The sequence below is a fragment of the Somniosus microcephalus genome, unplaced genomic scaffold (assembly GCF_052327205.1).
Source record: "Somniosus microcephalus isolate GS21.2 unplaced genomic scaffold, FLI_Smic_1.0 unresolved_chr4, whole genome shotgun sequence".
Classification (NCBI taxonomy): domain Eukaryota; kingdom Metazoa; phylum Chordata; class Chondrichthyes; order Squaliformes; family Somniosidae; genus Somniosus; species Somniosus microcephalus.
Genome location: NW_028225182.1, coordinates 41233678 through 41259892, shown reverse-complemented (window position 1 = coordinate 41259892; position 26215 = coordinate 41233678). Strand labels below are relative to the sequence as shown.

The window sequence follows — 26215 nt, the reverse complement described above, 5'->3', positions numbered from 1 at the left end:
TGATGGGACAGTGTAGAGGGAGCTTTACTCTGTATCTATCCCGTGCTGTACCTGCCCTGGGAGTGTTTGATGGGACAGTGTAGAGGGAGCTTTACTCTGTATCTAACCCGTGCTGTACCTGCCCTGGGAGTGTTTGATGGGACAGTGTAGAGGGAGCTTTATTCTGTATCTATCCCGTGCTGTACCTGCCCTGGGAGTGTTTGATGGGACAGTGTAGAGCGAGCTTTACTCTGTATCTAACCCGTGCTGTACCTGTCCTGGGAGTGTTTGATGGGACAGTGTAGAGGGAGCTTTACTCTGTATCTAACCCGTGCTGTACCTGCCCTGGGAGTGTTTGATGGGACAGTGTAGAGGGAGCTGACCTACACTGGCTCCTGCTCCGACAACATCTCGATGTTAAAATACTCATCCTCACGTTCAAATCCCTCCATGGCTTCGCCCCCCTCCCTATCTCTGTAACCTCCTCCAGCCCTACAACCCTCCGCGACCTCTGCGCTGCTCCAAGTCTGGCCTCTTGTCCATCAATGATTTCCATCGCTCCACCATTGGCGGCCGTGCCTTCAGCTGCCTGGGGCCTCAAGCTCTGGAATTCCCCCCCTAAACCTCTCCGCCTCTCTCTCCTCTTAAGACGCTCATTAAAATCTACCTCTTTGACCAAGCTTTTGGTCGCCTATCCTAATATCTCCTTACGTGGCTCGGTGTCAAATTTTGTTTGATAATCAGTCCTGTGAAGCGCCTTGGGACGTTTTATGACTATGTTACTGGCGCTATATAAATGTAGTGCTGTTGTTGATGATGTGGTAACCGGGTCACTCTCTCCCTTGCAGGTGAATGGCAGGAGGGTGCGCTCCCCGTTCCAGGTTACCCGCAGGATCACAATCTCCCAGAGTGGACAGTACATGGTGGTGCAGACGAGCTTTGGGTTGTTCCTGCGCTGGGACGGAAACCATTACTTGGAGATCATTGTTCCGACGTAAGTGCTTTGTCCATCAACGCTTAAATTGTTTCTGTCGTGCCCTCGGTGTCAGCGCCCGGCGCAGAGGGATTCAGGCGGCCACGAGGCCCGGCAGGCGCACCCCGTGTCCGCAAGCCGTTGCCGCCCCATTCCCAGCGGTCGCCGTGGCAAAGGTCACGGTGACAGGCCCGAGGACCCCCGGCGGAGGGAGAGCTCCTGGTGGAGGCTTCCTCACCCTCCATTTCGGTCTTCGCCTCTCCTCCTCATGAGGGTCTGGTAGGCCTCGGAAGGTCCTCCGCGGGCGGTGCTCTGCCCCTTTTAAAATGCCCGGACTCCTCTCCTGTTGCCGCAATGACCGTCCCACCGGGAATTTGACAGCCGGGCAGTGGTGGGCTCCCTCGTAGGATTGGGGTCAGAGGGGAGTGGGGGTAATTAGCCTGGGTGGCCCAACAATTCCTCACCTTGATCAGCACAAAGTTTACCAGAACAAAGAGCCCCCTCTTCTCGCGTTGAACCCCCTCTCCATCTATCAGCTCAAGGCACAAGACCCACTCATAGAGGCAGGCTGAGTGGTGACTTTAACTGATGTTCAATTTCACCCTGTCGCCTGTATGAGAATCCAACACAGCACCAGTAGATCCAGCAACCCTACTGTACAGTAATCCAACACAGCACCAGTAGATCCAGCAACCCTACTGTACAGTAATCCAGCACAGCACCAGTAGATCCAGAATCCCCCCCCCGAATGGGAGTCCAGCACAGCACCAGTAGATTCAGCAACCCTATCGTACAGTAATCCAGCACAGCACCAGCAGATCCAGAAACCCTACTGTGCAATAATCCAGCACAGCACCAGTAGATCCAGCAACCCCTCTGAATGGGAGTCCCACACAGCACCATACAGCCCAAGCTCACAAACCCAGTGGAGGATTTTGCCTGTGTATCTATTCAAGAACGGGATTCCAGGGATGCCTGAACCAAGGAGAGGACATATAAACTGGCCAGAAAAAGCAGCAAACCTGAGGATTGGGAGCAGTTTAGGATTCAGCAAAAGAGGACAAAGGGATTAATTAAGAGGGGGAAAATAGATTATGAGAGTAAGCTTGCAGGGGACATAAAAACTGACTGTAAAAGCTTCTATAGATATGTGAAGAGAAAAAGATTGGTGAAGTCAAGCGTAGGTCCCTTGCAGTCAGAATCAGGGGAATTTATAATGGGGAACAAAGAAATGGCAGACCAATTAAATACATACTTTGGTTCTGTCTTCACAAAGGAGGACACAAATAACCGCCCAGAGATGTCAGGGAACATAGGGTCTAATGAGAGGGAGGAATTGAATGAAATCAGTATTTGTAGGGAAATGGTGTTAGAGGAATTGACGGGATTGAAGGCCGATAAATCCCCAGGGCCTGATAATCTACATCCTAGGGTACTTAAGGAAGTGGCCCTAGAAATAGTAGATGCATTGCTGGTCATCTTCCAAAATTCTATAGACTCTGGAACAGTTCCCGTGGATTGGAGGATAGCTAATGTTACCCCACTATTTAAAAAAGGTGGTAGAGAGAAAACGGGGAATTATAGATCGGTAAGTCTGACATCGGTAGTGGGGAAAATGCTAGAGTCCATTATAAAAGATGTAATAGCAGAGCACTTGGAAAACAGTGACAGGATCGGACAAAGTCAACATGGATTTACAAAAGGTAAATCGTGCTTGACTAATCTACTGGAATTTTTTGAGGATATAACTGGTAGAGTAGATAAGGGAGAACCAGTGGATGTGGTGTATTTGGACTTTCAGAAGGCTTTCGATAAGGTCCCGCATAAGAGATTAGCGTGCAAAGTTAAAGCACACGGGATTGGGGGTAAGGTACTGACTTGGATAGAGAACTGGTTGGCAGACAGGAAGCAAAGAATTGGAATAAATGGGTCTTTTTCCGAGTGGCAGGCAGTGACTAGTGGGGGTACCGCAGGGATCGGTGCTTGGACCTCAGCTATTCACAATATATATAAATGACCTAGGCGAGGGAACTAGATGTAATATCTCCAAGTTTGCAGATGACACAAAGCTGGGTGGGCGTGTGTGCTGTGAGGAGGATGCAGAGAAACTCCAGGATGATTGGGCAGATGCATGGCAAATGCAGTATAATGTGGATAAATGCGAGGCTATCCACTTCGGTGGCAAAAACAGGAAGACAGATTATTATCTGAACGGCAATAGATTGGGAAATGGGGAAGTGCAACGAGACCTGGGTGTCCTTGTGCACCAGTTGCTGAAGGTAAGCATGCAGGTGCAGCAGGTGGTTAAGAAGACAAATGGTATGTTGGCCTTCATAGCGAGAGGATTTGAGTACAGGAGCAAGAATGTCTTGATGCAGTTGAGACCACACCTTGAGTATTGTGTGCAGTTTTGGTCACCTTATCTGAGGAAGGATGTTCTTGCCATGGAGAGAGTGCAGTGAAGATTCACCAGACTGATACCTGGGATGGCAGGAATGATGCATGAGGAGAGATTGGGTCGATTAGGCTTATACTTGCTGGAGTTTAGAAGAATGAGAGGGATCTCATTGAAACTTATAAAATTCTAACAGGACTAGACAGACTAGATGCAGGAAGGATGTTCCTGATGGCGGGGGAGTCCAGAACCAGGGGTCACAGTCTAAGGATAAGGGGTAAGCCATTTAGGACTGAGATGAGGAGGAATTTCTTCACCCAGAGAGTGGTGAACCTGTGGAATTCTCTACCACACAAGGCAGTTGAGGCCAATTCATTAAATATATTCAAGAATGAGTTAGACATATTTCTTAAGGCCAAAGGGATCAAGGGATATGGGGAGAAAGCAGGGACAGGGTACTGAGTTTGGATGATCAGCCATGATCTCATTAAATGGCGGAGCAGGCTCGAGGGGCCGAATGGCCTACTCCTGCTCCTATCTTCTATGTTTCTAAACGATAGTATATTGCAGCCTAATAAAAGCAGCAGTTATCTCTCGCTGTGATTAGGAGCCTTCCATGAGTGTAAAAGCAAAGCTGTTATTATTATCTCAATAAAAGGATTATCCTGCAGATACGTAAGCAACACCAACGACATATTACATTGATATAGCACCTTTAGTGTAGTAAAATGCCCCAAGGGGCTTCACGGGAGTGTTAATCAGAAAACATTTTGACACCGAGCCACATAAGGAGATATCAGGAAGACCTTCACCACACGGACTGCAGCGGCTCAAGAAGGCAGCTCGCCACCACCTTCTCGGGGGCAACTAGGGAGGGGCAATAAATGCCCAGCGACGCCCACATCCCGTGAATGAATAAAAAAAAGAATTAGGACAGAAGCTTGGTCAAAGAGGTCGGTTTTAATGAGCAGCTTAAAGGTGGAGAGAGAGGTAGAGAGGTTTAGGGAGGGAATTCCAGAGCTTGGGGCCCAGACTGCTGCTGGGGCGAAGGAAGTGGGGGGCAGAAATTGGAGAAGGCCAGAGATCTCGGTGGGTTGTAGCACTGGAGGAGGTTACAGAGATATTCGTTTTTATGGGATGTGGGCATCGCTGGCAAGGCCAGCATTTATTGCCCATCCCGAGTTGCCGTTTGATAAGGTGGTGGTGAGCCGCCTTCTTGAACCGCTGCGGTCCGTGTGGTGAAGGTACTCCCACAGCGCTGTTAGGGAGGGAGTTCTGGGATTTTGACCCAGTGACGATGAAGGATCGGCCGATATACTTCCAAGTCAGGATGGTGTGTGTGACTTGCAGGGGAACTTGGAGGTGGTGGTGTTCCCATGCGCCTGCTGCCCTTGTCCTTCTAGGTGGTAGCGGTCGCGGGTTTGGGAGGTGCTGCCGAAGAAGCCTTGGCGAGTTGCTGCAGCGCATCTTGTAGATGGTACACACTGCAGCCACGGTGCGCCGGTGGTGGAGGGAGTGAATGTTTAAGGTGGTGGATGGGGTGCCAATCAAGCGGGCTGCTTTGTCCTGGATGATGTCGAGCTTCTTGAGTGTTGTTGGAGCTGCACTCATCCAGGCAAGTGGAGAGTATTCCATCGCACTCCTGACTTGTGCCTTGTAGATGGTGGAAAGGCTTTGGGGAGTCAGGAGGTGAGACACTCGCCGCAGAATACCCAGCCTCTGACCTGCTCTTGTTGCCACAGTATTTATGTGGCTGGTCCAGTTCAGTTTCTGGTCAATGGTGACTCCCAGCATGTTGATGGCGGGGGATTCGGTGATGGTAATACCGTTGCCAATGGGACCGGGAGCCAATGTAGGTCAGCGAGCATGGTGGGTGCGGGGGGGCTTGATGGGTGAATGGGACTCGGTGCAAGTTAGGACACGGGGGCAGCGGAGTTTGAGACGAGCTGAAGTTTAAGGAGAGCGGAAGGCCGGCCAGGAGAGCGTCGGAATAGTTAAGCCTGGAGGTGACGAAAGGCACACATGAGGGCTACGAGCAGCATCTGGGCCGGGGCAAGGGGGCGGATGTTGTTGTCGCGTCGGGCATCCTGCACCTGGAAGCTTTCTGTCTCCATGGTGCCTCTCAGAGTGTGGATATCTTCCTTACTCTCGCTCTCTCCCCCCCTCTCTCTCTCTCTCTCTCTGTGTGCTCCAGGGCGTACTTCAACATGATGTGCGGGCTGTGCGGCAACTTTGACGGAAACCCGAAAAACGACAACATCAAGCCGGACGGCGTGGCGGCGAGAAGCGTGACCGAGCTGGGCGACAGCTGGCAGACACAGGACGACGAGGAGGAGAGGTGAGCGGGGCGGAGCGTTTGATAAGTCCTTCACCCACTCGACAGATTCGCACAACTAAGAGACAGTAGCGCGTTGGGTGATTCACTTCATTTATCGTTGACGAAACATTAATCGTAAAACCCCTCCCCTAAGCAACATACAGAGTAACGCACCTGAGCCCCGTGTCCAGAACTCGCTGCACGTGGATTTAATGAGGACACGTGAAGGTGGCTTCTCCAAGCCTGTTCGCGCCACAGGGTCTCGGAAGCGACAATGGTTTCTTTCTTTCTGACTAAATGAAAACATGGCATCTCTTTGATACCGTTTTCTTTTACAGGCCTCTTCCTGTTGGATGCAGCCCTATCTCATGTTTTATCACCGGCCAGTCTTTTAAAACTGTTCTTATCGTACAGCACAGGAGGAGGCCATTCGGCCCATCGAGTCTGCGCCGGCTCTTTCGAAGAGCAATCCAGTTAGTCCCACTCCCCCCGCTCTTCCCCCATATCCTCGCTATTTTTTCTCCAATTCCCATTTGAAGGCTACTATTGAATCTGTATCCACCAGCCTATCAGGCAGTGTGTTCCAAATCCTAACCACTCGTTGTGTAAAATAGTTTCGCCTCTGGCTCGTTTGCCAATCACCTTAAAGCTGTGCCCTCTGGTTAGCGACCCTTCAGCCATTGGAAACAGTTTCTCTTTATTTGCTCTATCTGAACCCTTCATGGTTTTGAACACCTCTATCAAATCTCCTCTTAGACTTCTCTGCTCTCAGGAGAACAACCCCAGCTTCTCCAGTCTCTCTACGTAACTGTATTCCCTATTCCTGGAGCCATTCTAGTCAATCTCTTCTGCATCCTCTCCAAAGCCTTCACGTCCTTGCTAAAGTGCGGTGCCCAGAATTGGACACAATACTTCAGCGGGGGCCGAACTAGTGTTTAATATAGGTTTAGCATAACTTCCTGGCTTTTGTTCAGATAGTTTGCCAAACAGAGATGAGAGGCCCCATGCCTTTTCACACCAGGCCGTTACTTTCTCTCATTGCTTTTCCCCGAGCCACAGCTTGGTTGTAAACAATCTTTTGAAGTTCGTCTCATAGCAACGCATTACCCTTTATATTGCCTGCCCTTACCTGCTCTTACACTAGGCCCCTGCTGTGATGAAAATCCTGTGCTTTAAAAGCTTTATCTTATTAGCATTATTGACGGGAAAGACAGGCTTTTCGAGAACATGATTTAAACCAGTTCTGCCTACGTTACTTTCTTGTCTTTGTTAGCAAGAAAAGTACTGTAAAAGCCTTTTGATATCCAGCCCTTCCTATAGGTTGGAAACAGTGCACAGTGCTGGGAGTAGGCCGCAAAGCCTCACTCTAGGCCAAGAAATGTGCATCCTGTAGGGAGCTGATCTCCAGTCCATGGTTTAGGCTGGAAAAAGTGCACAGTGCTGGGAGTAGGCCTCAGGGCTTCACCATAGGCCGGAGATAGTACAGCATGAAGGGAACTGGTCTCCAGCTCTTCCCTTTGGCCAGGGCAGGTGCACAGTGTTGGCAGAGGGCTCTAGCCCTTTCCCTAGGCCTAGGAAGGTGCACAGTGTTGGCACCAGGCCTCCAGCCCTTTCCCTTGACCAGGAAAGGTGCACCGTGTTGGCAGAGGGCTCTAGCCCTTTCCCTAGGCCTAGGAAGGTGCACAGTGTTGGCATCAGGCCTCCAGCCCTTTCCCTTGACCAGGAAAGGTGCACCGTGTTGGCAGAGGGCTCTAGCCCCTTCCCTAGGCCTAGGAAGGTGCACAGTGTTGGCACCAGGCCTCCAGCCCTTTCCCTTGGCCAGGAAAGGTGCACAATGTTGGCAGCGGGCTCTAGCCCCTTCCCTAGGCCTAGGCAGGCGCACAGTGCTGGCATCAGGTCTCCGGTCCTTCCTCTTTGCCAGAAAAGGTGCACAGTGTTGACAGAGGGCTCTAGCCCCTTCCCTAGGCCTAGGCAGGTGCACAGTGCTGGCATCAGGTCTCCGGTCCTTCCTCTTTGCCAGGAAAGGTGCACAGCGTTGGCAGAGGGCTCTAGCCCTTTCCCTAGGCCTAAGAAGGTGCACAGTGTTGCCATCAGGCCTCTGACCCTTCCTCTTTGCCAGAAAAGGTGCACAGTGTTGACAGAGGACGCTAGCCCTTTCCCTAGGCCTAGGCAGGTGCACAGTGCTGGCATCAGGCCTCCGGCCCCTGGACAGGAAAGGTTAACAGTGTTGGCAGAGGGCTCTAGCCCTTTCCCTAGGCCTAGGCAGGGTTCTGGCATCAGGCCTCCGGCCCTCCCCCTTGGCCGGGGAAGGTGCACATTGCTGGGAACAGCTCTCCAGCCTTTCCCTTAGCCTACGCAAGGCATTTGGTGCGAGGAACTGGTCTGCAGCCTGTTCTTTTAAGTCGGGGAAAGTGACTGGTGCAGGGAAAAAAAACGGATCATCAATAACTTATTTTAAATGAAGATGCAAACTCGCAAACTCTGACTATTGCTTATTTTCAGCTGCAAACCCGATAACGCCCATGAGCTCCCCTGTAATGAAGACCTCTACGACAAGGTGATCGGCCCAGACAAGTGTGGGCGTATCACAGACCCAATGGGAGCCTTCCGGTAAGAATACAACAACAACTTACATTTATATAGCACCTTCGATGTAGCAAAACGTCCCCAAGGCGATTCAGAGGGCCGCAATAAGACGGGGAACGGTAGCATAGTGGTAATGTCACTGGGTTAGTAATCCAGTAGGCCTGAACTAATGATCCGCAGACGTGAGTTTAAATCCCACCACAGCAGCTGGGGAATTTAAATTCAGTTCATTAAATAAATCTGGACTAAAAAGCTAGTATCAGTAATGGTGATCATGAAACTATCGGATTGTCGTTATAAAACCCATCTGGCACACTAATGTGCTTTAGGGGAAGGAAATCTGCTGCCCTTACCCGGTCTGGCCGATATGTGACTCCAGACCCACAGCAAAGTGGCTGACTCTTAACTGCCCTCTGAAATGACCTTGCAAACCACTCAGTTGTAACAAACCATCTACGAAACGCAATAATAAGAATACCTTCACCACACGGACTGCAGTGGTTCAAGAAGGTGGCTCACCACCACCTTCTCAAGGGCAATTAGGGATGGGCAATAAATGCTGGCCTTGCCAGCGACGCCCACATCCCAGGAACAAATTTTTTTTAAATGGACACCGAGCCACTTAACAGGATACTAGGATAGGTGGCCAAAAGCTTGGTCAAAGAGGTAGGTTTTAAGGCAGGTCTTAAAGGAGGAGGGAGGGGGGAGAGGTTTAGGGAGGAAATTCCAGAACTCAGCGTGGATTGCTGAAGGCACGGCAGACGATGGAAGCCAGAGGTGGACAAGATGCCAGAGTTGAAATAGTGCAGAGATCTCGGAGGGTTTGTGGGGCTGGAGGAGGTGGTTACAGAGATAGGGAGGAGGCCAGACCATGGAAGGATTTGAACACAAGGATCAGAATTTTTAAATGGAGACACTGCTGAACCGGGAGTCAATGTAGGCCAGCAGCGAGCACGGGGTGGGGGGGGGGGGGGGGGGGGGCGATGGGTGAACGTGACTCGGTGCGAGTTAGGACACGGGGCAGCAGAGTGTTGGATGAGCTCGAGTTTACGGAGGGTGGAAGTTAGAAGGCCGGCCAGGAGAGCGTCAGGAATAGTCGAGTCTGGAGGTATTCTCAGTGCCCGCGAGATCTATCCGTAATCCCAAACCCTCCCTGGCTAATCCCTGATGAGAAAGCAAGACTTGTATTTAGATAGCACCTTTTACATCCTCAGGACATCCCATGGCGCCTTGCAGCCAATGAATTGCTTTTGAAGTGCAGTCATTGTTGTAATGTTGGGAAACGAGGCAGCCAATTTGCGCACAGCAAGAGCCCACAAACAGCAATCCGATACATCTTAGAGCACTGTGCACAGTTCTGGTCTCCATATTACAAAAAGGATCTAGAGGCACTGGAGAAGGTGCAAAAATGATTTACAAGGATGATACCAGAACTGAGAGGTTATACCTATCAGGAAAGACTGCACAGGCTGGGCCTCTTTTCTCTCGACATGATAGAGATCTTTAAAATTATGGAGGGGTTTAATGGGATAGAGGTAGAGAATATGTTTCCACTTCTCCACAAGGGGAGACTGGATAGGCACTTGAGGGAAATAAACTTGCAGGGCTACGAGGAATGAGACTGACTGGATTGCTCTACAGAGAGCCGGCACGGACTCGATGGGCCGAATGGCCTCCTTCTGTGCCGTTATAGAAACATAGAAGATAGGAGCAGGAGTAGGCCATTCGGCCCCTCGAGCCTGCTCCGCCATTCAATGAGATCATGGCTGATCATCCAAACTCAGTACCCTGTCCCTGCTTTCTCCCCATATCCCTTGATCCCTTTAGCCTTAAGAAATATATCCAACTTTTTCTTGAATATATTTAATGAACTGGCCTCCACCGCCCTCTGTGGCAGAGAATTCCACAGGTTCACCACTCTCTGGGTGAAGAAATTCCTCCTCATTTCAGTCCTAAATGTCCTACCCCTTATCCTTAGACTGTGACCCCTGGTTCTGGACTCCCCGACCATCGGGAACATCCTTCCAGCATCTAGTCTGTCCAGGCCTGACAGAATTTTATAGGTTTCGATGAGATCCCCTCTCAATCTTCTAAACTCCAGTGAGTATAAGCCCAATCGACACAATCTCTCCTCATACGTCATTCCTGCCATCCCAGGTATCAGCCTGGTGAATCTTCGCTGCACTCCCTCCATGGCTTGCGGACAAGACCAGAACTAGAGGCCATCAATATAAGACGGTCACTAACAAATCCAACGGTGAATTCAGGAGAAACTTCTTTGCCCAGCGAGTGTGGTGAGAATGTGGAACTCGCTACCACAGGGAGTGGTTGAGGAGATTAGCAGAGATGCATTTAAGGGGAAGCTAGATAAACACACGAGGGAGAAAGGAACAGGAGGGTTTGCTAAGAGGGTTGGGAGAGACTCGTGTGGAGCATAAACATGCTCCAATTGGGCCGACTGGCCTGTTTCTGCGCTGTAAAGTGCGATGTAATTGCATGCAAGTTATATGCAAATTCTATGTAAAGTCTATGCAAGTTCGATGGTAAGTATATGTAAATTATATGTAAATCCCCAGTAAATCTATTTTAGTGTTGTTGGTTGAAGGAGGAAGGTTGGCCCCAGGACACCTGACTCCTTAGAATAGTGCGGTGGGATCTTTAACATCCGAAGGATGGCCACTCTGACAGTGCAGGGCTCCCTCAGTGCTGCACTGGGATTGGCCTGGGTTATGTGCTCAAGTCTCTGATGTCGCTGCTTTTCTCGTTGATCTGCAGGCAATGTATTAAGATATTGGACCCCATGCCCTGCTTCAACAACTGCGTGTACGACATGTGCCGGTTCCAGGGTCTTGAGAAGACGCTGTGCGACCAGCTGCAGGTCTACACGGATGCCTGTCTATCTGCTGGGGCCACCGTACACAGCTGGAGAACGCCGGACTTCTGTCGTAAGTCGCTGCAGTCGATGGCACCGCGTAAACTGAGCTCAACTGTACTGCACTGGGGATCAACATACTACCAGCGCACGTCAGAGGGGAAGAGTGACATGATCATACCATCTTGAGCAGTACTGCAAGAGTACAATCCCAGTACACACTCCCCCTCCGCACCGCACCAGTACAATCCCAGTACACACTCACCCTCTGCTCCGTACCAGTACAAGTCCAGTACACACTCACCCTCTGCTCCACACCAGTACAATCCCAGTACACACTGCACCGTACCAGTACAATCCCAGCACACACTCACCCTCTGCTCCGCACCAGTACAATCCCAGTACACACTCACCCTCTGCTCCGTACCAGTACAATCCCAGTACACACCGCACCATACCAGTACAATCCCAGCACACACTCACCCTCTGCTCCGCACCAGTACAATCCCAGAACACACTCACCCTCTGCTCCGCACCAGTACAATCCCAGTACACACTCACCCTCTGCTCCGTACCAGTACAATCCCAGTACACACCGCACCATACCAGTACAATCCCAGCACACACTCACCCTCTGCTCCGCACCAGTACAATCCCAGAACACACTCACCCTCTGCTCCGCACCAGTACAATCCCAGTACACACTCACCCTCTGCTCCGTACCAGTACAATCCCAGTACACACCGCACCATACCAGTACAATCCCAGCACACACTCACCCTCTGCTCCGCACCAGTACAATCCCAGAACACACTCGCCCTCTGCTCCGCACCAGTACAATCCCAGTACACACTCACCTTCTGCTCCGTACCAGTACAATCCCAGTACACACCGCACCATACCAGTACAATCCCAGCACACACTCACCCTCTGCTCCGCACCAGTACAATCCCAGAACACACTCACCCTCTGCTCCACACCAGTACATGTCCAGTACACACTCACCCTCCGCACCGTACCAGTACATGTCCAGTACACACTCACCCTCTGCACCGTACCAGTACATGTCCAGTACACACTCACCCTCCGCACCGCAACAGTACACACACACCCTCAGCTCCGTACTAGTACATGTCCAGTACACACTCGCCCTCCGCACCGCACCAGTACATGTCCAGTACACACTCGCCCTCCGCACCGCACCAGTACATGTCCAGTATACACTCACCCTCAGCTCCACACCAGTACAAGTCCAGTACATACACTATTCTCCAGCTCCACACCAGCTGAGTGCCAGCACAAACACTATTCTCTAGCTCCATACCAGCAGAGGACCAGTAGAAACACTACGCTCCAGCTCCACAGTAGTAGCGTGTCAGAACACACCCGATTCACCAGCACCACACCAGCAGAGATCCAGCACACACCACTTGCCAGCTCCATACTAGCAGAGGGCCAGTACATCTACTGAGTGTCTACTTACACCACTGTGCCAACCAATGAGGCTTAGGCGGGGTGGGACTTACAGCATGACTCACAGCAAACAGCATATTTTACAGCAAACAGAGTCTATTTAAGCAGAAGACAGTCCACAGAGTCTATTTAAGCAGCACACTACTGCAAACAGTCCACAGAGTCTATTTATCAGTGCACTACAGCAAACAGTCCACAGAGTCTATTTAAACAGCGCACTACAGCAAACAGTCCACAGAGTCTATTTAAACAGCGCACTACAGCAAACAGTACACAGTGCCTATTTCAACAGCACACTATGGCAAACAGTCCACAGAGTCTATTTAAAAGGAGTCTCTGTGAGCTACTGCAAACAGAACTCATGACCGAAACTACAGCAATATCCCGATAAAAGCAGGATTATTTCTCCAGCAAAGTGCAGTGAGTGGAGGATAGTTACAGAATACAAATTACGTGCGTGAAATCAATCCCAGTCACAGCAGTGCGGTCAACGGGCTGTGATTGACGGGGTAAATTACCCAATCATCTGGCTGGGAATACTTGATGTCACTATATGCTGCCATACATGTACTTCTTTTTTCCTGCTTATCAGCACTAATGGTGTCTCTGTCCTCCACAGCTTTTTATTGCCCTGCCAACAGTCATTACACCCTGTGCGCCAGCACCTGCCCTCAGACCTGCAATGACCTGTTCTCTCCCATCTGGTGTTCAAAGGGTTGTGTCGAGGGCTGCGAGTGCGACAAAGGATTCATCCTGAGCGATGGCCAGTGCGTCCCGATCACCCAGTGTGGGTGCACCGATGCCGAGGGCAATTACTGGCTGGTGAGTGGCTGCATCTCCGGCATTGCGCTGTGACCCCAGCTAGCAGGGTCAGGATAACCATATCGCAGTTAGTTCGAAATATTACAGGATCTCCGGAATCTGTATTCGTTCCGTATCTGTACACGGACACCACGTTACAGGAAAGATGGGTACAGAGGAGGTTTACGAGGATGTTGCCGGGACTAGAGAATTTTAGCTATGAGGAAAGATTCAATAGGCTGGGGGTGTTATCTTTGGAACAGAGGAGGCTGAGGGGAGACTTGACTGAGATGTATAAAATTATGAGAGTGGATAGGAAGGACCTATTTCTCTTAGCAGCGAGGTCAATAACCAGGGGGCATAGATATAAAGTAATTGATAGAAGCATTAGAGAGGAGTTGAGAACTTTTTTCACCCAGAGGGTGGTGGGGGTCTGGAACTCACTGCCTGAAAGGGTGGTAGCGGCAGAAACCCTCACTGCATTTAAAAAGTACTCGGATATGCACTTGAAGAGCCGTAACCTGCAGGGCTACGGACCAAGAGCTGGGAAGTGGGATTAGGCTGGATGGCTCTTTGTGGGCCGGCACGGACACGATGGGCCAAATGGCCTCGTTCTGTGCTGTAAATTTCTATGATTCTGTGACTGACTGGAGTCTCTCAGTCCCTCTCTCTCAGGGAGATATCTGTACACTGACTGGTGTCTCTCAGTCCCTCTCTCAGGGAGATATCTGTACACTGACTGGTGTCTCTCAGTCCCTCTCTCTCAGGGAGATATCTGTACACTGACTGGTGTCACTCAGTCCCTCTCCCTCAGGGAGATATCTGTACACTGACTGGTGTCTCTCAGTCCCTCTCTCTCAGGAAGATATCTGTACACTGACTGGGGTCTCTCAGTCCCTCTCTCTCAGGGAGATATCTGTGACTGACTGGAGTCTCTCAGTCCCTCTCTCTCAGGGAGATATCTGTACACTGACTGGAGTCTCTCAGTCCCTCTCTCAGGGTGATATCTGTACACTGACTGGAGTCTCTCAGTCCCCTCTCTCTCAGGGAGATATCTGTACACTGACTGGAGTCTCTCAGTCCCCTCTCTCTCAGGGAGATATCTGTACACTGACTGGGGTCTCTCAGTCCCTCTCCCTCAGGGTGATATCTGTACACTGACTGGAGTCTCTCAGTCCCTCTCCCTCAGGGAGATATCTGTACATTGACTGGTGTCTCTCGGTCCCTCTCCCTCAGGGAGATATCTGTACACTGACTGGTGTCTCTCTGTCCCTCTCCCTCAGGGAGATATCTGTACACTGACTGGTGTCTCTCAGTCCCTCTCTCTCAGGGAGATACCTGTACACTGACTGGAGTCTCCCAATCCCTCTCTCTCAGGGAGATATCTGTACACTGACTGTAGTCTCTCAGTCCCTTCTCTCTCAGGGAGATATCTGTACACTGACTGGTGTCTCTCAGTCCTTCTCTCTCAGGGAGATATCTGTACACTGACTGGTGTCTCTCTGTCCCTCTCCCTCAGGGAGATATCTGTACACTGACTGGTGTCTCTCTGTACCTCTCTCGGGGAGATATCTGTACACTGACTGGGGTCTCTCAGTCCCTCTCCCTCGGGGAGACATCTGTACACTGACCATGGTCTCTCAGTTCCTCTCCCTCAGGGAGATATCTGTACACTGACTGGTGTCTCTCTGTACCTCTCTCAGGGAGATATCTGTACACTGACCATGGTCTCTCAGTCCCTCTCCCTCAGGGAGATATCTGTACACTGACTGGGGTCTCTCAGTCCCTCTCCCTCGGGGAGACATCTGTACACTGACCATGGTCTCTCAGTTCCTCTCCCTCAGGGAGATATCTGTACACTGACTGGTGTCTCTCTGTACCTCTCTCGGGGAGATATCTGTACACTGACTGGTGTCTCTCTGTACCTCTCTCGGGGAGACATCTGTACACTGACCATGGTCTCTCAGTTCCTCTCCCTCAGGGAGATATCTGTACACTGACTGGTGTCTCTCTGTACCTCTCTCAGGGAGATATCTGTACACTGACCATGGTCTCTCAGTCCCTCTCCCTCAGGGAGATATCTGTACACTGACTGGTGTCTCTCTGTACCTCTCTCGGGGAGATATCTGTACACTGACCGTGGTCTCTCAGTCCCTCTCTCTCAGGGAGATATCTGTACACTGACCGTGGTCTCTCAGTCCCTCTCCCTCAGGGAGATATCTGTACACTGACTGGTGTCTCTCTGTGCCTCTCCCTCAGGGAGATATCTGTACACTGACTGGTGTCTCTCTGTACCTCTCTCGGGGAGATATCTGTACACTGACTGGGGTCTCTCAGTCGCTCTCCCTCGGGGAGACATCTGTACACTGACTGGTGTCTCTCTGTCCCTCTCCCTCAGGGAGATATCTGTACACTGACTGGTGTCTCTCTGTACCTCTCTCGGGGAGATATCTGTACACTGACCGTGGTCTCTCAGTCCCTCTCCCTCAGGGAGATATCTGTACACTGACTGGTGTCTCTCTGTACCTCTCTCAGGGAGATATCTGTACACTGACCGTGGTCTCTCAGTCCCTCTCCCTCAGGGAGATATCTGTACACTGACTGGTGTCTCTCTGTACCTCTCTCAGGGAGATATCTGTACACTGACCGTGGTCTCTCAGTCCCTCTCCCTCAGGGAGATATCTGTACACTGACTGGTGTCTCTCTGTACCTCTCTCGGGGAGATATCTGTACACTGACCGTGGTCTCTCAGTCCCTCTCCCTCAGGGAGATATCTGTACACTGACTGGTGTCTCTCTGTACCTCTCTCTCAGGGAGATATCTGTACACTGACTGGTGTCTCTCTGTACCTCTCTCGGGGAGATATCTGTACACTGACCGTGGTCTCTCAGTCTCTACCTCTCAGGGAGATATCTGTACACTGACCGTGGTCTCTCAGTCCCTCTCCCTCAGGGAGATATCTGTACACTGACTGGTGTCTCTCTGTACCTCTCTCAGGGAGATATCTGTACACTGACCATGGTCTCTCAGTCCCTCTCCCTCAGGGAGATATCTGTACACTGACTGGTGTCTCTCTGTACCTCTCTCGGGGAGATATCTGTACACTGACCGTGGTCTCTCAGTCCCTCTCTCTCTCGGGGAGATATCTGTACACTGACCGTGGTCTCTCAGTCCCTCTCCCTCAGGGAGATATCTGTACACTGACTGGTGTCTCTCTGTCCCTCTCTCTCAGGGAGATATCTGTACACTGACTGGAGTCTCTCAGTCCCTCTCTCTCAGGGAGATATCTGTACACTGACTGGTGTCTCTCTGTACCTCTCTCAGGGAGATATCTGTACACTGACTGGAGTCTCTCAGTCTCTCCCTCAGGGAGATATCTGTACACTGACTGGGGTCTCTCAGTCCCTCTCTCTCAGGGAGATATCTGTACACTGACTGGAGTCTCTCAGTCCCTCTCTCTCAGGGAGATATCTGTACACTGACCGTGGTCTCTCAGCCCCTCTCCCTCAGGGAGATATCTGTACACTGACTGGGGTCTCTCAGTCCCTCTCTCTCAGGGAGATATCTGCACACTGACTGGGGTGCCAGCACTGAGGGAGCACTGCTCCGTCTTTCGTACGAGACGTTAAGCCGAGGACTCCCCTCTGTCCTCTCAGGTGGATGTTAAAGATCCCACGGCCACTATTTTGAAGGAGGGCAGGGGAGTCCTGGTCGACATTGATCCCTCAACCTACACCACTCTAAAAAAAAACAAACAGACGATCTAAAGGGTTACGGACAATAAGCGGGGGCATGGGACTAATCCCGACTGCTCTTACAGGGAGCCGACAAAGGGCACGAAGGGCCGAATGGCCTCCTTCTGCGCCGTAGGTTTTCCATTTCTACGATCCGGTCATTTATCTCAAATCGTTTTGCGGGATCTTGCTGTGCGCAAATTGGCGGCCGCGCGGTGCTTTTTTTTTTCGGCTGCGAGGCGCTTTGGGGGCGTCCCCGAGATGGTTGAAAAGCGCGGTATAAACGCCAACCCTCTCCTTTTCTTTCTCTCTCTCTCTCTCTCCAGCCCAACGAGACCTGGTATAAAACCGGCTGCAGCGAGCAGTGCCTGTGCCACGGAGTGAACGCCATAAGCTGCAGGCACGCAGGGTGCAAGCCCCAAGAGAGCTGCGGGCTGCAGGACGGAGTGTACGGCTGCCACCCTCTGGGTAAGGCTTAACCAGCGCCACCAAAACAGACCAACAACGCCCAGCGGGTTCATGTAACCCACAGACCTTTGAAGGTGGCAGCACAAGTCGATTAAACAAAAAAAAAAAAGCACGCGGGGCTCTGGGCGTAATGTTTCCCCTTTGTACGGGAGGCCCAAATCTAGGGGTCATCAATATAAGATTGTCACCAATAAGGGAGATTGAGTAGAATGGGCCTATATTCCCGAGACTTTCGCAGAATGAGAGGCGATCTCATTGAAATGTATAAAATTCTTAAGGGGATTGACAGGGTAGATGCAGGGAGGATGTTCCCGATGGTCGGGGAGTCTAGAACCAGGGGTCACAGTCTCAGGATAAGCGGTCGGCCATTTAGGACTGAGATGAGGAGAAATTTCTTCACTCAGAGGGTGGTGAACCTGTGGAATTCTCTGCCCCAGAGGGCTGTGGAGGCTCAGTTGTTGAGTATATTTAAGAGAGAGATCAATAGATTTTTGGATATTAAGGGAGTCAAGGGATATGGAGATAGTGCGGGAAGGTGGAGTTGAAGGAGAAGATCAGCCATGATCTTATTGAATGGCCTGCTCCTACATAGAAACATAGAAGATAGGAGCAGGAGTAGGCCATTCGGCCCCTCGAGCCTGCTCCGCCATTCAATGAGATCATGGCTGATCATCCAAATTCAGTACCCTGTCCCTGCTTTCTCCCCATATCCCTTGATCCCTTTAGCCTTAAGAAATATATCTAACTCCTTCTAGAATATAGTAATGAATTGGCTTCAACTGCCTTCTGTGGTAGAGAGTTCCACAGGTTCACCACTCTCTGGGTGAAGAAATTCCTCCTCATCTCAGTCCTAAATGGCTTACCCCTTATCCTTAGACTGTGACCCCTGGTTCTGGACTCCCCGACCATCGGGAACATCCTTCCTGCATCTAGTCTGTCCAGTCCTGTTAGAATTTTATAAGTTTCAATGAGATCCCCTCTCATTCTTCTAAACTCTAGCGAATATAAGCCTAATCGACCCAATCTCTCTTCATACGTCATTCCTGCCATCCCAGGTATCAGTCTGGTCCTATTTCTTATGTTCTTAGAATAAATCCAATAGGGAATTCAGGAGAAACGTCTTTACTCAGAGAGCAGTGAGAATGTGGGACTCGCCACCACAGGCTCGAGGGGCTGAATGACCTTCTCCTGTTCCTATGTCCACCCCTAGTTTGGTCCGTCAGGGAGGATGCCGTCAAAGGCGGGGGTCAAGGTTCAGACAGTTGACCTGAATCTCTCTATCTCTTGCTGCAGGCCGTGAAACCTGCAGTGCGTCAGGGGACCCTCACTACATCACGTTTGACAAAGTGGTCCACCAGTTCATGGGAACCTGCACCTACACCCTCTCCGAGCTCTGCCACGCCTCCTCCGGCCTGCCCGACTTCAGGGTGTCAGCCAGCAACGAGCACCGAGGCCGCAACAAGCAAGTGTCCTACGTGAAGGCCGTCCACGTCGAAGCCTACGGCCATCGCGTTACCATAATGAAGAGCCGAAGGGTCATCGTGAGTATTGGGTCCACGGGGAACCCCCCATTTTTTCTCTTTGGCTAATTTCGGTTTGTTGACCAGTCTTTAGTATCACGAATTCCATGCCGGTGTATGTAATATCAGCAAATAGAGATGGTATTTGCCTGTTCGATTATGATGCCTTAATAGCATGATTGCATGTATTGATTGCTTGTGCCTGACCAGCAGAGGGCATGTGACACAGAGACAAGCAAGGCAGTTTTAGTTTAGTTTCAGTTTCGTTCTAGATGCATCACTAGCATAATGGTGTCTCCTGAATGCTGTATAAAGAGTTGAACAGACTTTAGATTAAAAGACATTCTCTTTCATAAATGTCTCATCATTGAACCCACAAAGAAATCAATACAGTGTATATCCCAGTTGTTCCCTCTAGATCAAAATGAATTGACCCAGAGAGTGTGGTGAGAATGTGGAACTCGCTACCACAGGGAGTGGTTGAGGCAGACAGCAGAGATGCATTTAAGGGGAAGCTAGATAAACACATGAGGGAGGAAGGAATAGAAGGGTATGCTGAGAGGGTGAGCTGAAGTAGGGTGGGTGGAGGCTCGTGTGGAGCATAAACACCAGATGGTCCTGATTCTGTGCTGTAAATTCTATGTAATGCTATGTATCAGTGGTGTTCCCGTCTGAAATGACTCACAGCAGCCCAGCATTCAGCTTCCCAACAAGCACCTTGTTGATCGAAAAGCCCGACAAGAAGGCAACCATTTCCCACCTCCCCCCCCCCCCCCCACCCCCCACCCCCCAACTTCTCAATTCCTCACACCATCTCCCAATCGCACTCATTCTTTCAGAGGGGCTCCAAGACTGTGGAACTCCTCACCTCCCTTTGGCCTCCCCTCCTGTACGACGAGGGTTTTAATGCCCAGGCTGGTTTGCCACCTCACGGCTGCTTCTCGACTCGCCTCGCCTGCCCCCCACCCCCCTTTCGGCCTTTGACAGTGTCCGACACATCTTCTCCCTTCACCTTGCTTCTGAATCAAATAAAACGAGACTTGGACCTCATTACACATTCTCTGAGTGACTGCAGAGCATTTTCGGCAACGGGCAAGAGGTTTTATTGATTGGGAGCTTCCAATATTTTGAAGTACTGTTTTTTTAACGTTCTGGAGGTTGTCAGTGGCAATGGGAGAGCTCCTGGTGCATTCTGGGAACCAGGGAGGCCATTTTGGAAAACCGTCAGGGCGCCATTGTAAGTTGCCGGTTGCAGTTATCAGTCGCTAACGCTGTTTCCTCCCCGCACAGCTGGACGGGCGGCGGGTTAATCTTCCCGTCTTGCTGGACGGCAAGCTGACGATGCGAATCAGCGGGGGCTACGTCTCGCTGGAGACCGGCTTCGGCCTGCGGGTGCGGTACGACGGGAACCAACACGTGGACGTCACCGTTCCGTCTTCCTACGTGGGACAGCTCTGCGGGCTCTGCGGTAAGCTCCGGGGGCGGGGGGGCGGGGAAACGGGAGTCTCGCGCGCCAGATCCGCGGAAAGGCTGCGTCTGTCCGGCCGATGTAGGAACGAAAGGCGCTCGGTGAGAGTGGGGGAGGTAGCGTGTCGGCAGCTTGGCAGGAGGGGGCCTTCAACCACAACAACAACTACTTGCATTTATATAGCGCCTTTAACATAGTTAAAAACGTTTTGAAGGCGCTTCACAGGAGCGATTATCAGACAAAACGTTGAAACCGAGCCACAGAAGGAGATATCAGGACAGGTGGCCAAAGGTTTGGTCAAAGAGGTCAGTTTTAAGGAGCGTCTTAGAGGAGGAGAGAGAGAAGCGGAGCGGTTTCGGGAGGGAATTCCAGAGCTTGGGGCCCAGGCAGCTGAAGGCACGGCCGCCAATGGTGGAGCGATAGAAAATCGAAGGATGCGCAAGAGGCCAGAATTGGAGGAGCGCGGAGATCTCGGAGGGTTGTAGGGCTGAAGGAGGTTACAGAGATAGGGAGGGAGGCGAGGCCTTTTACCAATGTCATGTACTCTTCTGCTTCCCATAGGCCCAAGGTGTGCTTTGCAGTGTAGTCCCAAGCTATGAGTGTTTGAAGGGACAGTGTAGAGGGAGCTTTACTCTGTATCTAACCCGTGCCGTACCTGCCCCGGGAGTGTTTGATGGGACAGTGTAGAGGGAGCTTTACTCTGTGTCTAACCCGTGCTGTACCTGCCCTGGGAGTGTTTGATGGGACAGTGTCGAGGGAGCTTTACTCTGTATCTAACCTGTGCTGTACCTGCCCTGGGAGTGTTTGATGGGGCAGTGTAGAGGGAGCTTTACTCTGTGTCTAACCCGTGCTGTACCTGCCCCGGGAGTGTTTGATGGGACAGTGTAGAGGGAGCTTTACTCTGTGTCTAACCCGTGCTGTACCTGCCCCAGGAGTGTTTGATGGGACAGTGTCGAGGGAGCTTTACTCTGTATCTAACCCATGCTGTACCTGCCCTGGGAGTGTTTGATGGGACAGTGTCGAGGGAGCTTTACTCTGTATCTAACCCGTGCTGTACCTGCCCTGGGAGTGTTTGATGGGACAGTGTAGAGGGAGCTTTACTCTGTATTTAACCCGTGCTGTACCTGCCCTGGGAGTGTTTGAAGGGACAGTGTAGAGGAAGCTTTACTCTGTATCTAACCCATGCTGTACCTGCCCTGGGAGTGTTTGATGGGACAGTGTAGAGGAAGCTTTACTCTGTATCTAACCCGTGCTGTACCTGCCCTGGGAGTGTTTGATGGGACAGTGTAGAGGGAGCTTTACTCTGTATCTAACCCATGCTGTACCTGCCCTGGGAGTGTTTGATGGGACAGTGTAGAGGGAGCTTTACTCTGTATCTAACCCATGCTGTACCTGCCCTGGGAGTGTTTGAAGGGACAGTGTAGAGGGAGCTTTACCCTGTATCTAACCCGCGCTGTACCTGCCCCGGGAGTGTTTGATGGGGCAGTGTAGAGGGAGCTTTACTCTGTATCTAACCCGTGCTGCGAGTCCCTGACCTTCAGTTCAGTCGTTGTTGAAATATCCCTCTCTCTTCCTTGCAGGAAACTACAATGGAAATAAAACTGATGACAACTTGAAGCCTGATGGCAGTGTGGCCGGAACCAGTAACGAGCTGGGGGAGAGCTGGATGGTACCTGACAATACCACAGGGTAAGTGATGGTCTGCCACTTATCCCACTCTGTAATTCAACGAACTATTCCTACATCACAACAGCGACTGCACTTCAAAAAGTACTTCATTGGCTGTAAAACGCTTTGGCACATCCTCAGCTCATGCAAGGCGCTGTCAAAATGCAAATTATCTGGAGTTTTTTTCAATTCGCCAAAAATGTTCTGTCTGTTTTCCAAACAAGCTCATCATAGGCTTCTTGTCGTCTTTCCAACTGCTCGGAGAATCTCAACATGAGAAAGACTATACAGTGTCTTTCACGACCTCAGGACGTCCCAAACGCTTTACAGCCAATGAAGTACTTTTTGAAGTGGAGTCACTGTTGTAATGTGGGAAACGCGGCAGCCAATTTGCGCACAGCAAGTTCCCACAAACATCAATGTGATAATGACCAGATCATCTGTTTTTAGTCATGTTGATTGAGGGATAAATATTGGCCCCAGGACACCAGAGAGAACTCCCCCCTGCTCTTCTTCGAAATAGTTGTCGTGGGATCTTTTACGTTCACCTGAGAGAGCAGACGGGGCCTCGGTTTAACGTCTCATCAGAAAGACGGCACCTCCGACAGTGTGGCACTCCCTCGGTACTGGCACTGGGAGTGTCGGCCTAGCTTTTTGCGCTCTGGTCTCTGGAGTGGGACTTGAACCCACAACCTTCTGACTGAGAGGCGAGTGTGCTGCCCACTGAGCCACGGCTGACGCTACAAGCGGCTGAGCGAAGGGTGCCCCATTCTCGCGCTCTCTCCTTGCCTAGACACATCCTTTGCTCTTATTTCTCCGGGCAGGTGCACAAACACCGGCGGGATCGATAAATGTGACCAGGACATCGAGCTGGAGGCTCAGCAATCAACAAGCTGCGGGCTCATCAAGGATCCAACAGGTAAAAAACACTTTTAAGGTGAAATCAGGTAACTGCTGTCCTGATATTCCCATTCTCCTCACTCTCCATGCTCCCAGTTTCTCCACTCTCCCTCCAATTCAATTCAATTCAATTCAAATTGCTTTATTGGCATGACAAGATACATCTTATGTTGCCAAAGCACAGAAATACATGTATGATTGACCACATAAACACCGATCTAGACATACAGTGTATAGACAAGTATACCCATGTATACATAGCTATACGCACATATAATATGCATATAACCTTTTCTCAGATTTAATGTGTCACTGGTTGTCCCTCTGCAAGCCGTAACATAGTTTGCCGCTATAGTTACACATTTTCTCTGTTCCCCCAATAGATATGGGAGTTTTTGGAGGTCATTCAAATTTTTGAATTCAGGGCATATTTTTGTGAATTTTGGGTAGAAATTCTCCCTCATGTCCTGATAGTTTCCGCAAGTTGTGAGGAAGTGCATCTCTGTCTCCACCACTCCCTGACTGCAGTGAGAGCATATCCTGTCCTCTCTTGGCAGCCGGGTCTGCCTGTGTCTGCCTTTTTTGATGGCCAGGCTATGTTCACTAAGTCCGTACATTGTCAAGGTTTTTCTCAGTTTGCTATCCTTTACCATGGTCCTCTCCCTTTCTCTCCCCCATTCTGTTCCCCCTTCACCCTCTTCTCTACGCTGCTGTTCCCGGTCGTTTCTCTCCTCCTTCACTAAGCCCACTTTCCCCTCTCTATTCCCCATTCCCACTTTCCCATCTCTCTCTTCCCAGTCTCACTTTCACTCTCTTCCCATTCCCACTTTATCCTCTCTTCCTATTCCCTCTTCCCCTCTTCCCATTCCTACTTTCCCTCTCTTCCCATTCCCTCTTCCCCTCTCTTCCCATTCCCACTTTCCCTCTCTTCCCATTCCCACTTTCCCCTCTCTTCCCATTCCCACTTTATCCTCTCTTCCTATTCCCACTTTCCCCTCTCTTCCCATTCCCACTTTCCCCTCTCTTCCCATTCCCACTTTATCCTCTCTTCCTATTCCCACTTTCCCCTCTCTTCCCATTCCCACTTTCTCCTCTCTCTCCCCATTCCCACTTTCCCTCTCTGTTACACAAGAACAGGAGGAGACTATTCAGCCCCTCTGCCCCGTTCCTGGTTCGGAGAGGAAGTGAAAGATCCCTCAATCAGTCCGCCCGTGACCCCCTGTCTTTTTCCTCTTCCGCTCCTCAGGGCCATTCAAGGAGTGTCACAGCAAGGTTCCACCGGAGACGTACTTTGGAAACTGTGTGTACGACATGTGCGCCTCTGAGGGCGACATGGTCCTACTCTGCTTCGCCGTGCAGTCCTACGCAGCCCTCTGTGCCCAGGCTGGGGTCCCCGTAACCTGGAGAAACAGGACCTTCTGCCGTAAGTAGCTCTGACAACCTCCCGCCGATCTCTTCTTCGCGATTCTAAGAACATAAGAAATAGGAGCAGGAGTTGGCCATTCGAGCCTGCTCCGCCATTCAATAAGATCATGGCTGGTCTTCGACCTCAACTCCACTTTCCCGCCCTATCCCTTGGTTCCCTTAATATCCAAAAATATATCGATCTCAGTCTTGAATGTACTCAATGACTGAGCGACCAAGCCCTCTGGGGTAGAGAATTCCAAAGATTCATGACCCTCTGAGTGAAGAGATTTCTCCTCATCTCAGTCTTAAATGGCCGACCCCTTATTCTGAGACTGTGACCCCCAGGTCTAGGCTCCCCAGCCAGGGGAAACATCCTCCCTGCATCTACCCTGTCAATCCCCCTCGGAATTTTGAGATCACCTCTCATTCTTCTAAACTCTAGGGAATATAGGTCTAGTCAACTCAGAATCTCCTCATACGACAGTCCTACCATCCCAGGAATCAGTCTGGTGAACCTTCGTTGCACTCCCTCTATGGCAAGTGTATCCTTGCTTAGGTAAGGAGACCAAAACTGTACACAGTACTCTAGGTGTGGTCTCACCAGGGCCCTGTATAATTGCAGTAAGACGTCTTTACTCTTACACTGCAATCCTTTTGTAATAAAAGCTAACAGCCCTGTTCGTAGTTCTGACACTCTGGCAACCGTACACGAATTCTGTCATTATGGGATGTGCCCTATTGGGTTTCCCTAATGGTGTAAAGGGGGCCACTGCCCAGCTCCTCCCGAAGGCCAAGTAAATTAACGGGGCCGCCCGAAATAGAGCGGGAAGATCCCAGCCCCTCCATCCCTGGCCTGTGCATAGTCGGCCGAGCTCAGCCAGGCCAGCAGCAGCAATTAGCCTCAGTGCCCTGGGCTGGTGGAGAGGGGGGTCGGGGACGGGCGGGCGAGGGTGAGGGGAGAATAATCGGCCGCTCCAGTTCGCCCTTCAGCGGTGGCGGCGGCTGGATAGGCTGAGTTTGGCGAAATCGGGATGAGGACAGGTTTGTGACGCCGCTGCAGTCGAGTAGCCCGCCAACGCTGTCTGGTTTCACACACGAGGAATTCCCACCTGGGTTAGGGTACCGGGGGGGGCGGCGGGGGGGAAGGTGCGGCCCCCAGAGATGCCGCCATTAGGAGAAGGGGGGAGAGATAGGAAACAGTACACCGGAGTCACACACTTCAACTCAGGACCCTCTGTGGTTCCGGTTTGTTGTGGTCAACAGTAATTGCTTCAAATACTTTGCATTTCTATAGCACCTTTCACATCGTCAGGACATCCCAAAGCGCTTTACAGCCAATGAAGTACTTTTTGGAGTGCAGTCACTGTTGAAATGTAGGAAACACGGCAGCCAATTTGCGCACAGCAAGCTCCCACAAATAGCAATGTGATAATGACCAGATCATCTGTTTTTGTGATGTTGATTGAGGGATAAATATCGGCTCCAGGACACCGGGGAGAACTCGCCACCCCCCCCGCCCCCACCGCGGCCGTGGGATCTTTTACGTCCACCTGAGAGAGCAGACGGGGCCTCGGTTTAACGTCTCATCCGAAAGGCGGCACCTCCGACAGTGCGGCACTCCCTCAGTACTGGCACCGGGAGCATCGGCCTGGAT

The 26215-nt window shown here is 51.1% G+C and overlaps 1 protein-coding gene across 1 annotated transcript in view; it reads left to right on the top strand.

The window, feature by feature from the left end:
• The window catches only part of zanl (zonadhesin, like), a 193978-nt gene that overhangs the window by 112526 nt on the left and 55237 nt on the right, over positions 1-26215 (top strand). The window contains exons 66-76 of the mRNA XM_085977081.1: positions 828-973; positions 5542-5685; positions 8167-8274; positions 11026-11195; positions 13215-13417; positions 17457-17598; positions 18892-19139; positions 20409-20586; positions 22167-22275; positions 23079-23173; positions 24401-24577. Coding sequence (XP_085833207.1) covers positions 828-973; positions 5542-5685; positions 8167-8274; positions 11026-11195; positions 13215-13417; positions 17457-17598; positions 18892-19139; positions 20409-20586; positions 22167-22275; positions 23079-23173; positions 24401-24577 — 1720 coding nt within the window. The remainder of the gene's footprint in view (positions 1-827; positions 974-5541; positions 5686-8166; positions 8275-11025; positions 11196-13214; positions 13418-17456; positions 17599-18891; positions 19140-20408; positions 20587-22166; positions 22276-23078; positions 23174-24400; positions 24578-26215) is intronic.